The sequence below is a fragment of the Conger conger genome, chromosome 2, assembly GCF_963514075.1.
Source record: "Conger conger chromosome 2, fConCon1.1, whole genome shotgun sequence".
Lineage (NCBI taxonomy): Eukaryota > Metazoa > Chordata > Actinopteri > Anguilliformes > Congridae > Conger > Conger conger.
Window position 1 is genome coordinate 73,191,631 of NC_083761.1, and position 15,424 is coordinate 73,207,054.

A 15,424-nucleotide genomic window follows, 5' to 3' on the forward strand; every position below is an offset into this window, starting at 1 on the left:
TATCACATAATCACAATGACTCCTGTAACTGGGTTTGATTCAGCGGTATCACATAATCACAATGACTCCTGTAACTGGGTTTGATTCAGCGGTATCACATAATCACAATGACTCCTGTAACTGGGTTTGATTCAGCGGTATCACATAATCACAATGACTCCTGTAACTGGGTTTGATTCAGTGGAATCACCCTGACTTCTGTGGTTATATTTGTTTCAAGGAATCACAATGATTCCTGTAGCTAGGTTTGATTCAGGCAAATCACAATGACTCATGTAGCTAAGTTTGGTTCAACAGAATCACACTGACTCCTGTGGCTGTATTTGATTCAGCAGAATCACAATGACTCCTGTAACTGGGTTTGATGCGGGGGAATCACTTGGGAGACGATCCTCACACGGTGTCCTGTTTCCGTTTTCTCTTCGCAGTGTGGAAAAGCAGCGGAAAACTTTGACAAGTTCTTCACCCGGACCCAGCCCATGCTGACACCTCCAGACCAGCTGGTCATCGCCAACATCGACCAGAGCGAGTTCGCCGGCTTCTCCTTCATCAACGCTCAGTTCATGCACCCCGCGGTACACAGCGTGGTATGAGGGGGCGGATCAACACGCTGGAACACCCGTCAACAGAGAATCCACCCGCCCGGCCCCCTTCAGAAGAAAATATCATAAATTAACAATCAAAACCCTGGGCTTTTTCCACAGATAGATACGTCTTTTCCACCAAGAGAAAGTCTGTCATAAACATATCCAAATAAGGAAAAGAAATCCGGCATCTTCAATCCGGATTATGTCCGAAATGCGTTTCTAAGTGGGCATTTTAAAAATCAAACTACCAGAATTTTCGAATAAAATCCACCTGCAATTTTCCGCTGTGTTTGGGCAAGACCGCCTCACTAGCCAGTGTGTGAGAGGTGCTTAAGATTACTGGGTGTAACTCAATCAATCAGTGCTTTGTGCAACGACAGTAGCCATGACAACAGAGGACTAACAACGAAAATCTGTGGTTCCTAGTGTTTGCCCTCAAGTAATTGGTCTTCCCAGCAGAGGAAATCGGAGATGACATATTGTGAGCGAAATGCAAAATGGCGCCGTGTATTCGGGGTCAGCCTGATGTTTTTCTGAGATAGTTTACATTTTGCGCGACCGCTCGTTGTTGGCATTAGTCTGTGTGCGGTAGTATTTGTGGCATGGTGGGCGTTTGGAACCTTGCGTAGAGCTCCCCGCCTGTGTCCCCCCCCCCCCGTCTCTGGTTGCGTTGTGAGCCCAGAGGCGGCGCTCTGTGTATGGAGTGAGTGCTCCTGCTGTCCAAGGGCCAGTCCGCTTCCCAGTCCCGCCGCTCCGTGTCGTTTGCGATGGGATGCGAAAGATGTCTCCTTCCCGTCACGACGAGAGTCGCGCTCGCTACGTTTACCGCCCGTGTCCACGAAAATGCGTTCCTGCACCTCCTCCCTCTTCTGACAAAGAAACTGTCTCTTAAAAAAAAAAAATTACTTAAAAGCGTAGGGTCTTATGGCAGATGGTTGTCTTCGGTGTGCCAAAAAAAAGAGAAAAAAAAAATTGTATTAAATTATTTTTGTTTTGTTTTTTTCCAGCAAAGGGCTGGAATTGGTGTCCCTGGCTAAAAATATGTATCAGGATTCTAGGCTTCCTGCCTCCCTCAGCAGAAGAATGTGTCAGCTAAGGTGACCTCTGACTCAGTCCTGGTGTCTCCCATGGGATTATGGGCGCCCTGGTATGAACAGCAGCAGGCCAATATCCCCAAAGGAGTCTGTTCGTAAACAGACAAATGTATGCAGCTCCAAAAACAGGAATGTTTTTAATCAACATATTCATCTATCCAAGCACTTAAATGCTATTATACTGTCATAGGAACAACTATTGAAGGGGGCATTTTTACAGTGTAAAATCCCGCTCTCTCCCTATTCGTGACTAGACTGAAATCTTAAACGTACAGAGACTGAAGCTTTTCCGGGCAGGAAAAGTGGTGTTTATGTGTAACTAACGGGAAGTTTAGCGATCCGCATATGCACCATGCAATACCGCGTTGCATGACCAAGATCTAACACCATCCTAACAGTGTATAACGGAGTATTATATTATTTTAATGAAATCCTATGTGCTATACTCGTGGAAGTCCTAATTTGATTTTACTGTATGTTTCAAAATGATATGATTCTTTTCATTGATATTTTAGGTTAGGTTTAATGTCCTTTTTTCTGCTTCACATAATGTTGAGCATTTTTTTTTTCCACTCATGAATTAGACATTTATATTGTAACACATTACAGAGTATTAAGTATTTTGTAAATATTAACAAGTTATTTCAAAAAAAGTACCGCAACTTGCAGTTTTATACCAAGAACTGAATGTGCTTTTATTACATTAGATAGTTTAAAATTTATATGTAAAATGACCCGAAAAAATAACTTTGTAACAATTGGGTAAAATTATTTAGCAGCTTTGATATCAATAAATCACATACAATGTCCTTAAGTCTTCATCTTTCGCAGATTTATCAGACATTTGTTTTGATAGTTCGATGTTTGGACATATCTGGACTTGACCTTGATGTGTGAGCTGGTTGAATGCATACTTGCCTTGGTCCTACCGTTGACACAATATGTTTTTGCCTTCCTTATCTGCATGTAGTGGTAGGAAATCGATGCATGTGTATAGCAAGGTGTTGCATGATATAAAGATCACTGTCTTACAGCATGGCATTAATGTGTCCCGTTCGGTCAGATTCTGGTCATACGATATGCTCCTGATTCTGTTCCTTCACTTTTGTTTCAGCTAAAATATGTCACACTTTTGAGAAAGACTTAAGATGAATCCATATCTGGAGCTGATGGTTGTTAGTATATGCCAGTCCTTACCGTTTAACTTTCCTTTTGTCCCCCCCCCCCTCCCCAAACTACTTGCTCACGTCCGTGCCAAACCGATAACAGACCCCGTAATAGCAGCCTTGCACTAGACATAGACAGCTGTTCTGATGAACCTGGGCAGCTCCATTATCTGAGTGAGTGTGGAATCCGTGTTCGCCTTTGTGTCCGCCTCCATGGCTCTGAGATACTGTGCGCAGGGGTACAGTCACTGGCAGTCAAGTGCAGTGAACTATGTCTGCAAAAAGTAAAAACTACATTTTTATCAAACCGCTAATTACCCAGTCAGGCAAGTAAAACAATTATTTGCGAGGAGACTACCCTTTGAAAAGGTGGTTTTAGTCAATCCGTCGTGTGTCCTACAGACTTCATCCCTTCAAGAAAAGGGTGCACTGCATCTGAGAATACTGAAATTCAGTAAATCTTTGTTAAAGTAATGAAACGTCCCGTAAAAATCCATCAGCGTATAAAAACGACACCGTGCATCAGCAGCCAAGGAGTGCTGTGGTTTCATCAGTGGAGAACGGCAGGTTGTCCCATTTCCCTTTTCCCATGTCCTATGATTTCTGAGTCCTGAGGCCATTTCAGGGTTACGGAGTGAGCCCGGTTCTGTATTGAGTCCGGTGCACGGCGCGTAACGTGGCGATGTGTGATGTCAGCTCTCAGGCTGTTTAAACGCCCGGTGTCCTCACAGTGTCTGTGCCACGGTCCGGTCCGCACGCTCGCCCGTGCGCCTTTGTGAGGCGCTGGAGCGAGCTTAGCGCTAGTCAGCAGCGTAGCGGTATCCGCTGCACCCTGCCATCGCCTGCCTGCTGTATCCCTGCAACTCTGAATGAAGGAGTGCGTGACCCCGTCCCTTTTCCCCTCTGACTGCACCGCCAGGGTATGAATGCCTCTGTCCGTTTATCTCCCCACAATTCCACAGTGCCTGTTGTATCTGCCCCCCCCCCCCTTCCTCCCCCTCCCTCCAGTGGATAAGACACCTTTCCTCTCCCTCTGTAGAGTCAGCCATTTTACCAAAGCCCCTTACTGAGGTATTTGTGCTCAGACTGATCCAATCAGTTCCACAGAAAACGTGGTTTCCTCCTGTTTCTTACTGACCGTAGAGTAAGAGGACAGATGGATCAAATCTGTGGCTTTTGTCTTTTCTAAATGTCCTATTTTTTCTTTTGGACTTTTTAAATTTACAGATATGAAAAATATACATTCTATCGCATTGAGATACAATTCTTAAATGTTAGGCTTAAGTTACCCATGAACTCATTCACCAGTTTTTGTGTCCGTAGTACCAACCGGTTTGATATGTTTCTGTAGTGTACCCTTCTTTGGTGTTTTTTCAGTAAAGGAGGTAGTTGTCTGAATTTGACTGGTGTGTTGTTCTCACATAGAGCACGGTATCAACAACGTGGAGGTTGCCTTATTTCATATAGTCAACTCCTCTCTTGTGTTAACACACGCATAAAGCATTTATACCCTGTACATAATAGGTTGAATATCTACACCCTGTGAAAGAAGGATTTACAGTATAGTATTTTGCTATGTCGTACGTCAACTCCTCTTAACCTGAAGCGAATCCAGACTGCATACCTTGTAATCAGTAACGGTGTCTGTACCTATTGTATGATAATGAACATAAACAAAATAAATAAGGAGGTTTTACAGCAAATATGTACATCCTTTAATTTTTTTTTAATATTTACATTTGCTGTAAATAGTGTTTCTCCCACCTTGCATCATTTAACATTCTCTGTTGTCAGTGGTGTGGATAGCATTGTCTGTGTATGGACAGAGCTCCCCTCTCTCTGTTGTTTCTCGTCTGTTTCTCACTTGTGGACATGGACGAGCATGTTCGGTAATAGCATGAATGGAACAGCACGTTTTTTCTTTTTTCGACAGGCTCAGCCCATGCTGTGCTTTGTTCTGTCGATTTTAATGTTTTGTTTCCTGAATCCTGTTTCCTTCTGTATTTAGTGCCACTACCCAATATGTGGGAATAATCCTGAGAACTGAAGTTAACTTAGAGGTTATCTCTTTATTGCTTTGCGTACAGTAGGACTATTTCAATTACATTTCATCTTGGAAGATTTTACAAATTTTCAGAGCAAAGGAAGGAGTTCTAAAATAAAAATGATTATATGGGTTATGGAATATTTTTCACAGGTGTGAACACGAATGACTTTTTATTGAACAGAGGGAAGGGGGGAGAGGAAACTCTACAAACCCAACAGAATGGAAAAGAGATAACGGTCACTGAAGGCTTGCATGAGGTTTGGACAGGTCTAGAATGTTCCGGGGCAAGTCACCGAGAACACTTCTTTAACAACGTGCATCTGCAGAGAGGTGGCCACTACTACAGTGAGTCTCGGTCAGATGCGTTTACACGGGAGAGAGAGATCCTTCACATTCCACGTACAGAATGAGAGATCTTTGCCGTGCGTCTGGGAGCGTGCCGCAGAAGAAGGCATTTCCCGGCGAGAATGTCTGCGCTGTGCATCCCTGTCAGAGCTGGAAGGTCCTTTGGGGACAGAGAGATCCTTTAAGGGCAAACTGCCACAATAATCTATCAAACGCCTCTTCACATAAAGGGACGAGGCAAGGAGAGGCAGAAGAACCCAAGGAGTCGCCTTGTTACTGTCTGGGGCGTTGGTGACATGGTGCTTGATTACGGTGAAAATCTGTAGCATGCGTCTCAGTACTGCCGGCAGTGGCCACCTCTCTGTAGACCGCAGTTGAATATTTGCTTGTTTTTTTTATCTAATTATTTCAGACAGTCCTCTCTATAAATGACTATCATTGTTGTTACTATCATTATTAATATTATTATTGTCATTCTGTTATTTTGTTTTGTCCCCATCCTTTGTTTTGCATGTTCTGCTATGTTCCTGTTAATTGTAGTATGAAGGATACTGTGTACAAATAAAGGTATGACATCTAAATCTATTTTAGTGTCCATGTTGATTTCATGCCTTTCAGTAATGGCTCATCGTCGTATGTTGGAAATCAGGAAGGTGCACAGAAAAATAAAAGTTTAATGACGGAGCTGCTCGGAAGAAGCATGAAATTTGAGTCTTTAATATTTCATTGCTTTGGTCTGGAATTGGAACCTTTCCTTTTTTTGAGAGGGGGGGGGGGGGGGTGGGTGGGACTTCTGGCTTCTCTGCTCTGTGTCAGAATTATTTGTTCAATCTCCTCCAGGTGCACATGTACTGTAGCTACTGTAGTTCTTTTCCAGAGTTAATTGGGAATTGTAGATCTTTTCCACGGTTTCATTTTGACTTCTACCATTTTGGTGAATGTGGGGCTGGGGGGTGGTGGGAGGGGGGGGGATAAACTGTCCAAAACATCTAACATTTTGTCACATCCTGTATCAATGGCTATAGATTGCGAATGCTGTCGAGCTACATGAATATGTGTGTTCAGTTGAACCGTGACAGAACACCCGGCGTGGTTGGCAGGTCGGGGGTGTTTTGATAGAAGCTGGACCAGAACCATCAGGCTTCTCTCCAGATTTTAACTCTCCAGGTGACCCCTCAATGCTCTATATAACAGTGATATAACAAGCACCAAGCAGCCATATTCATTTGAAACCCACTCTCTCTGTCCCCTCCTTAAAGAACTGGAATGCTATTGCTTGAGTGACGGTGGCTTCGTAACAGGTCAGTTGTATTGCTTCTTCACAAGCCATACAGGGGGCGGCCTGTAGCGTAGTGGTTAAGGTACATGACTGGGACACACAAGGTTGGTGGTTCTAATTCCGGTGTAGCCACAATAAGATCCGCACAGCCGTTGGGCCCTTGAGCAAGGCCCTTAATCCTGCATTGCTCCTGGGGAGGATTGTCTCCTGCTTAGTCTAACCAACTGTACGTCGCTCTGGATAAGAGCGTCTGCCGAATTCCAATAATAATAATAACAATCCCTCCGTGTTGAAGGAGTAGCATTACAGAAATTGCATCTTTTGACACTTGAGTGCTGTCCAGGTTTTATTCTTTGCAAGACCACGCACACATCTCACAGACAAAGAAACAACACATTCACAGGCACACGGTGCCATGTATGAGAAGAGATATTGGCACAGTAATAATAGAACAGTCACCCATGTGTAATAAACACACACACATGCTCACACACAGGCACACGCACGCACACACAAAGACACGTGCGCACACACACATGGGGCGACATGGCTCAGGCAGTAAGAGCGGTTGCAGGGTTGCCGGTTCGATACCCCGCCTGGGCTGTGTCGAAGTGTCCCTGAGCAAGACGCCTAACCCCTAAATGCTCCTGACGAGCTGGTCGGTGCCTTGCATGGCAGCCAAACACCGTTGGTGTGTGAGTGTGTGTATGAATGGGTGAATGAGAAGCATCAATTGTACAGCGCTTTGGATAAAGGTGCTTTATAAATGCCAACCATTTACCATTTAAACACGCACATGCATGCACACACACATGCAGATACACGCACACACACAGTACTCAATGTTCAGTAGGTATAATTGACCAAAACATGGCAATTTCCAAATCTTTTAGGAATAATGTTTTTACTCTGAAGCTTCTATTCCAACTCCTCAGACAGTGCCCCTGTAAATGTCATGGAACGACTGTGTAAACAAAAACTGAATTGCTTAAATTATAAATACAGGTTCTAAACTTTTGAAATTAAAAAGGATTCTCAGTGTTGTCTGGTGTACACTGAAGGAAGAGAAATGGGTAATTTCTTCCTGGATAAATGGCACTGATTTGACAAAAGAATCTAGTCCCATTCCCCTGCCTAGACGCCTACTAAAAGACACATACTACATTAGTAGCAGTAATGTACAATTACGTTACAATAGGGAACGTGCCCTGGAGGCCAGGAATATAGCCGTTGTTGTTGCTGTTCGTAAGTACAAGGATGTTCATGGATGTCCTTTTTCCAGCTGTTTTCCAGCTGTATTCCTGCTGCCGCTTATCTGCTTACGAATAGGAAAATGTCATATACTTAGCTTTGTAATTAATGGTATAGTTTAGGGGTTGCAGGTATTTAGTTTGGCTTTAGTTATGCCACACCATGCTCATAGTTGTGATTGTATTCCTGATAAAGGTATCAGTCTCCCATGCCTTGTCACTTTTTGATATGACTTTTACCATATGCTTCATTTTTAATTGACCACGCTATCCATAATAGCTCATTATGAAGGCTCCTGGGTCGCATGATATTGAATAAATTATTCATTTATGTCATGGTAGTATTCAATAACACACTGTTACATGACCCAGTAGTTACATGTAATGACTTGTGTATACTACCTGTCACTGGCTGCATTGATAATGTTGCCAAATGCTGAAGGCAAGCTTGCATAACCTGCTGCATGGGGACTATTACTGGAAAAGAGGGGGTGGGGATAAATATAGCCACACAAGCTACAGCCAAAGTTAGCGAGTGCTTAAAGACAAACATAAGGCAATTTGCTTTAACAGTTGTACAATCGTACAAGTGCATATGATGGCCACGTCAATTTCCCCTATAGGCAGGATTCGTCTATGCAATTGCAGTGCTTAAAGCGGCATAGACCAGACGGGAAAAGCCTTATCGTTATCCATGAGAGTACAGTGGCTGTACTCTCAAAGTCTGTGAACGTAAAGTCCTCTCAACTATCTTGTGCGTACTGCGTATTTAAAACCCTTGTCGCTAGCCTTAGTTCTGAAACTGAGATCAATCGGCTCGGCACCTCATAATTGGTCGCCTCTTGTTAACGTTACCTTTCTAGAGTAGACCATTGTCATTATTTTTATTCTTAAAAGGTTGGAAGAATATTCATGAATTTGCGTCCTGTGATATTTTAGGAATTCTGCAGGCCATTGAACAGCAAATCAGCTCGTGCCTCCCGTCTGTTGAGTCGTGTGGCACGATGTCTTCTTGGGAATAAAACTGACTCCACTTAACCGCGAAACCCCAAAATATTTAATGCAGTGTGACACAGCTGGAATCGTTAGTCTGTTTTCTGGGAGATTATTTATTTATGTATGTATTTACTAAAGGCGAGGAATTGGCATAGGCCTATGTTCGGTGAACGTCTGTCGGTAGCCTACTGATCATATATCGTTTTTAAGAGCCTATGTTTACTTTTTTTTACTTGCATTACATACAATAACCTATGTATATAACATGTCGCCTCGTCGGAGGTGGTCAGTTTTAATCAAACTGACCTACTATTTATGCTGATCACGTTTATGATTATACTTGTATAGTCTTCTTCTTCTTCTTCTTCTTCTTTTTATTATTATTATTATTATTATTATTATTATTATTATTATTATTATTATTATTATTGTTATTAATGTTGTTGTTGCTGCTGATGTTGTTGTTGTCTGTTTGACCATAGGAAAATTATGAATGGTTAAAAAATGGAAGTTGTGTATGTAGTTGAGGACAAAATACGAATCTATTTTCTGGTTGCTTGTTGCTTCCTATCGTCACGTGGGACAGGTTGTAACCTACCTGTTAACGGGAGGAGGGTTGCATCCTTCAAACTGCCGAAATGTAGTCTATTCAGTCTGTAAAGTGGATTCAGAAAGCGTGGGAATCTTCCCGAGAAAGACATCACTGTAGCTGCTACGCTTCTGGCTACAGTGTCTGTACGGGGGTTTCTGTGGGCTATTGGATGAATGTTGGTTTCTAGAACTAGCCTACCTCGTGCGAAGCCAACCTGCTTGAAAGTGCCAAAGACAGACCCACCTGCACGCGCGATTACAGAAGTGCGCGCGCGAAGCCCGTGTTGTCCTGTTGCAAGGCAGTCGGCGCGCTGCACGTTTCTCTCTCACATCCTCTCCGCGTTCTGCGTGAAGACGAACGAAGAGCGGTAGCGGGGTGAAAGGACAATCCAGTCAGGAATAGTTATCTTGCAGAGTCTTCACATTGAAGGTAATTGTTACCCGTTTATTTGTTATATCAAGAAATCCGTTACATTGTCGTTGGCCTATAGGCATTTTAAAGGACGTTAATTGTCGCCATGCTGGAACGAATTAATCAAAAAGTAACTCAGGGAAATTAAGTATAACTGTTGTAGGTTATCTATTTTTCAGAGTTTTATTTGCACAGGTGCGGTTGATCATCATCAAGTTGTGGCCCAATTTATCGCAGTTTCTAGATGCATGTATTGGCTTGATAATTGTTCTAGACAAGTTTTGGAATGCTATTTATTACCATTTTCTGGAATCGTGCACATGAGCTCCAGGTAATTTGTGTTAAAACGACTTAACGTTAAACTAAGTAGCCTATAAATGACGGTGTTTTGTATTTATTCACGTGTGTAACCAATTTACTTCATGTGAGGTGCTGTAATAGGCTATTATAATATCTGCAAGGCTGCGAAGAACGTTTGATTTGTGGAATGTTTGAAACAAATATTTTCTTGTCGCTCAGCTGGAAATTTCTTGTGAACCGCTTCAAATTCATCTATGATTTTTCATGAAAAGTGAGCGTTTCATCTTCGTGATAACATGAAAGCCTCGGTATTAACACGGATTGACATAGCTGTCAATTACGATTCTATGCGTAGTCACACTTCAGTGACATGAACATTGAATTAAGTCGTCACCACTTTCGCGAAATATCATCCTTTTAATTTTGACAAGTTACTGTCCAGTAAAACCTACATTGCATTTACTGTCAACTGTTAATTTGTCGTTTAGGGAGAATGAAGACAGATGTTTTAACTGGGGTCAGCAATGCCGCTGATTCTTCACCCAGCTCAGGGTGCATTAGCGAGAGATGATCCCTTGCTAAGTGGAACGGAAATTGATTTTTTATGGTGTTTTTGTTTTGTTTTTCTTTACTCCTGTTCCCACTTAGGCTAATGTTCATAAGGTATGTTTTGTTCGATGCGCAAACACACATTCAGAACTGCGTTCTCTCAGGTTTTTACAATTTAATAGGCTACTGATAAAATAGTATGTGCCATGTGCCGTGTTTCAGGAACGCGGATAGCGCTTGCTTTAAATACGTTCGAGTGTAGTCTTTTGGTTGTGTTATTTTATTTATTGGGTTTAATTGAGATTTTATGTCACCACGAAGTATGCGAACTATACGCGAAGACGTGCCCACAATAGAAAGAGCAATCTCGTGCTCTGGAATGGTCTGCTGGAGCTCGTGGCGTTTGCTTTCCGCATCTCTGACTCACTTCTTGCCCTTCGACGCACCACACAGCTTTATTATAACGGTTGGTGAAGCGCAATGCTTTTGTTGTTGTGCAAAAGACAAACACGAGGGGGGGGGGGGGGGGGGCAGTCATGAGTAAATTGTGTCCAATTAACTACATAACGTTTATTATGGGTACACGTTGAATGCATCCACAGGGGAAGGGATTTGCATCACAGTTCTCCAAGTCCAAATATCGGTACCTGACGAAAGTTAGTTGCTCCTACTGTTGGTTATGTTGAAACGTAGATAGAAACAATGTTGCTCCATTTGTTTAACTCCGTTTGGATTACCTTGTTCTTGGTTTATTGCTTTTATTGTTAATCCCAACCAAACTTGCGAAATGAGAATTCCAACACAGTGAAACTCCTCACAGTTATGTTTTTACACCTCAGAAAAACATTACAGTACATTTTCAGTTCTCTAGTTAGTGTCTGAATAACAGTTTTATGCAAATGTCTGATGTGGCAGCCACACAGTTATGTCTTGGTATTCCATGGTGGATGCTTCGGTTTTACCCTGAAAGATATTTCACTTCGATTGCTTCATCAAATATCCAACTGTGTTAGTGAATGTCATGAAATAAAAGTTTCATAAGTCCCCAAAGTTGCTGGTATTTCTGCATATAAATAATTACAGTACCAGTCAAACATTTGGACACAGCTCATTTCCTATTAATGCTTTATTTTCTTTGCTTGTAATCAAACAATTCATACTTTGTCAAAGTGCAGATTGTCAGCTTTTTACAAACACTGACAGTTTTTTAAGGAAAGGGACATGCATTGACAAATGAATGACGTTCAGAACGGCGGCACGGATGGTGCAGTGGGTAGCACTGCCGCCTCACAGCGAGGAGGTCCTGGGTTCGAATCCCCGTCGGCCGGGGCCTCTCTGTGCGGAGTTTGCATGTTCTCCCCGTGTCTGCGTGGGTTTCCTCCGGGTACTCCGGTTTCCTCCCACAGTCCAAAGACATGCAGGTTAGGCTGATTGGAGAGTCTAAATTGGCCGTAGGTATGGGTGTGTGAGTGTGTGAGTGAATGGTGTGTGTGCCCTGCGATGGACTGGCGACCTGTCCAGGGTGTATTCCTGCCTTTCGCCCAATGTATGCTGGGATAGGCTCCAGCCCCCCTGCAACCCTGTTCAGGATAAGCAGGTTCAGATAATGGATGGATGGATGGATGACGTTCAGAACAGATTTTCATTGATTCCAGGCCATATTAATAGTATAATGAGCCACTCATGCTGTAGCTCCAAACCAGCAAACTTCTGTGTGGAGAAGGTGAAAGTAATCCTGGTCACACTTTTCAATATGGTTCCATGAATTGGCATTAACTAAAGTACTTGGTAACTAATTAATTGTGAGAAGTTAATCTGTCCACTCTGTTAATGTATTTGTACATAATTAATTCATGTTAACAACTACATTAGTTATTGACAATTCATTTTGGAATGCAAAGGTCAATTTGTTAATGGTTGATTCATTATAAGTCCTATGGTCTGCTAATGTATAAATATTAATATAAAATATTAATGTAGAAATACATTAGTGGGTTGTTAACAAATGCATTAACTAATGAAAAGTACATTTAAATTGTGACCATAATCCTCCTTTCTGTGATGCCTAAATGTGCATTGCTGTCACCTGCAGCAACAGGGTGAACCCAGTTTATTTACACCACAGAAGTTCCAAACACTTTCTGATAGACTTTAAAGGATATGGGTTGTAACATTAAAAGTATTTATTTTTCACTTTTCTAAAGACTCAGCATCAATGATATTGCCCTGGATAAGAGCGTCTGCCAAATGCCATTAATGTAATATACTGCCCATAGGTGATTAATTTATCATCACGTTTGTCAATTCTGAGAAGACCTTTTGCTAATATGAACTTTAAGACCTCAAAGTTTCAATTTCCTGAAGCAAGGTGATGTACGACTACCATGTATTACTTTAGCACTGGGATAACATACTGTAACAAATAACACTGTTATAACACTGTTTAATGTTTAAATGGTGAGTATGTTTAAACCGGGCTGCACGGATGGTGCAGTGGGTAGCACTGCTGCCTCACAGCAAGGAGGTCCTGGGTTTGAATCCCCGTCGGCCGGGGCCTCTCTGTGCGGAGTTTGCATGTTCTCCCCGTGTCTGCGTGGGTTTCCTCCGGGTACTCCGGTTTCCTCCCACAGTCCAAAGACATGCAGGTTAGGCTGATTGAAGAGTCTAAATTGCCCATAGGTATGAGTGTGTGAGTGAATGGTGTGTGTGCCCTGCGATGGACTGGCGACCTGTCCAGGGTGTATTCCTGCCTTTCGCCCAATGTATGCTGGGATAGGCTCCAGCCCCCCTGCGACCCTGTTCAGGATAAGCGGGTTAGGATAATGGATGGATGGATGGATGTTTAAACCGTGGTGAGAACCTGCTGGCTGAAGTGTTGCGCAGGCTTGACGAGTGCGTCTGACAGCGTGCGGCGCTGCTCATTAGCAGCTCCTCACACCGTGTTCACTTCCAGGGTTTCCTCTATTTTTGATTTGTGAAATGACTAAGCACGTCGCTCAACGGGAAAGGAGATGTGGCACGTCACGGAAGATTCCTCATTAACACGGAAAGGAAGAGAGTGAAGCACGCCGGCACATTTCTAAAGCTCGACAGACTTTCTGCAGTAAACTGTTTGCTTCTATCCCCAAGCTAAAGGGTTTTGGAATTCAGTGTGGTTTTTTTTCCCCCTGGCTAAAGTTAAAGCTATGGAAACTACTAGTTACAGTAAATACAATATTTTTCAAACTTTCGAAAAACTTGTGAATACGGTTTTGTAGATTTTTCTCTCTTCTTACGCCCATCAAAAGCAGCAGCAACGTCAGTATTTCACCGTTCTTAGACCAATAATGGATCCAAAACACCTGGAATTAGACTGTTACGCCCATTTGTTCTCAAAGTTGTCCGTCAAACATTGTACCTTCACTGAACTCCGGATGCAAGACTCCCCTGAGTGCCTGAGGCAGCATGCTTAAGCTTCATTTATCATATTATCGTTTGAATTGCCTTGCGATTTTGTTGTGTCATGTCTTCATTGAGATTTCTTCTCAAATGGTAACATTTTCTGTTCGAGTGAATGCAAATTACCTATTTATAATGGCTTTGAAAGCCCCTTTATGTTAGTTGCTAGTGGTTGCCAACCAGGAATCCGATGGACAAGGAGAACAACGTATTCCTCTACCTTTTTTCATGCTTCTAAATATGTTTATGTAAGTGTGTACGGTTTACACTCAGTAAGCACTTTATTACATATTTATTAGACTTATTTTTTAGACTTATTGGTCCTCCGCTGTTGTAGCCTATCCACTTAGATGTTTGATGCGTTGTGTGTTTAGAGATGCTCTTCTGCATACCGCTGTTGTAATGTGTGGTTATTTGCGTTACTGTCACCTTCTTCTCAGCTTCAACCAGTCTGGCCCTTCTCCACTGACCTCTCTCATTTACAACTCGTTAAGATACTCAAATCAATTACATACTCTGAGATACTCAAATCACCCTGTCTGGCACCAGAATCGTCCCATGGTGAACGTCACATTTCTTTGCTATTCTGTCATTTGGTCCGGAAAACAGCTGAACCTCTTGACCACGTCTGCATGCTTTTATGCCCTTAGCTGCAGCCACATGATTGGCTAATTAACTATTTGCATTAACAAGCTGGTGTGCAGATCTACCTATTAAAGTGCTCACTGAGTGTATAAGTGGAACACTCTGTAAGGCTGGCTATTGCAGAGAACGAGCTGCACTTGCAGCCATGCAGAGTTAGTGTGTCAGGAGCTGATCCATGCTCCTGCCCTCTCCTGCTGCCTGTCTGTCTGCCAATGACTCATTCCAGCCACACTGGCGTTAATGGAGTGGGCATCCTGTGTCCTAGTCTCTAAGTCAGATCATCTATGCCAGCAATCATCAAGTCTGGACCTTGAATCCAAATCCGGCCCTGGATTTATTTTCGGCCCAGGTAATTCGCTGCACAGTTTGCGCTACTGATTGACCAGGTTGTCTTCACTACTGAAAAAACCAGTAGTTGATGGACCTTGAGGACCGTGATTTGATTATCTGTGCTCTATGCATTCGTATACGGTAAATTCGCATATTAATTTGCACTTGGAGCTCATGTTCGTTCGTGTTTAGCTCAGCCGTGTTTTGTTGTTACCTGTGGGGCCAGGTGGAGAGCGTTGTAGGGAGAGCTCGCTGGCTGCAGGGCTGTCTGTGACTACAGCGATGTGCGCTACAGCTGCTTTCATCATCAGGACTGCAGATGGACCTGCGCTCGTTCTGCCTCCTCCACTGCAATGTCAGGGAGAACGTGTGAGTGTGTGTGTGTGTGTGTCTGT

At 42.9% G+C, this 15,424-nt stretch overlaps 2 protein-coding genes across 6 annotated transcripts in view; both read left to right on the plus strand.

The window, feature by feature from the left end:
* The window catches only part of LOC133122172 (protein kinase C alpha type), a 193,726-nt gene extending 187,902 nt beyond the window's left edge, over window positions 1-5,824 (plus strand). For all 4 annotated transcript variants that reach the window (XM_061231972.1, XM_061231969.1, XM_061231970.1 and 1 more), the window contains one exon: window positions 429-5,824. In XM_061231972.1, coding sequence (XP_061087956.1) covers window positions 429-593 — 165 coding nt within the window. In that variant the 3' untranslated portion in view covers window positions 594-5,824. The remainder of the gene's footprint in view (window positions 1-428) is intronic.
* Window positions 5,825-9,621: 3,797 nt separating this feature from the next.
* Window positions 9,622-15,424, plus strand: part of LOC133122468 (voltage-dependent calcium channel gamma-5 subunit) — a 22,326-nt gene continuing 16,523 nt past the window's right edge. For both annotated transcript variants that reach the window (XM_061232451.1, XM_061232452.1), the window contains exon 1: window positions 9,622-9,785. The gene's annotated coding sequence lies outside the window, so the exon portion shown is untranslated. The remainder of the gene's footprint in view (window positions 9,786-15,424) is intronic.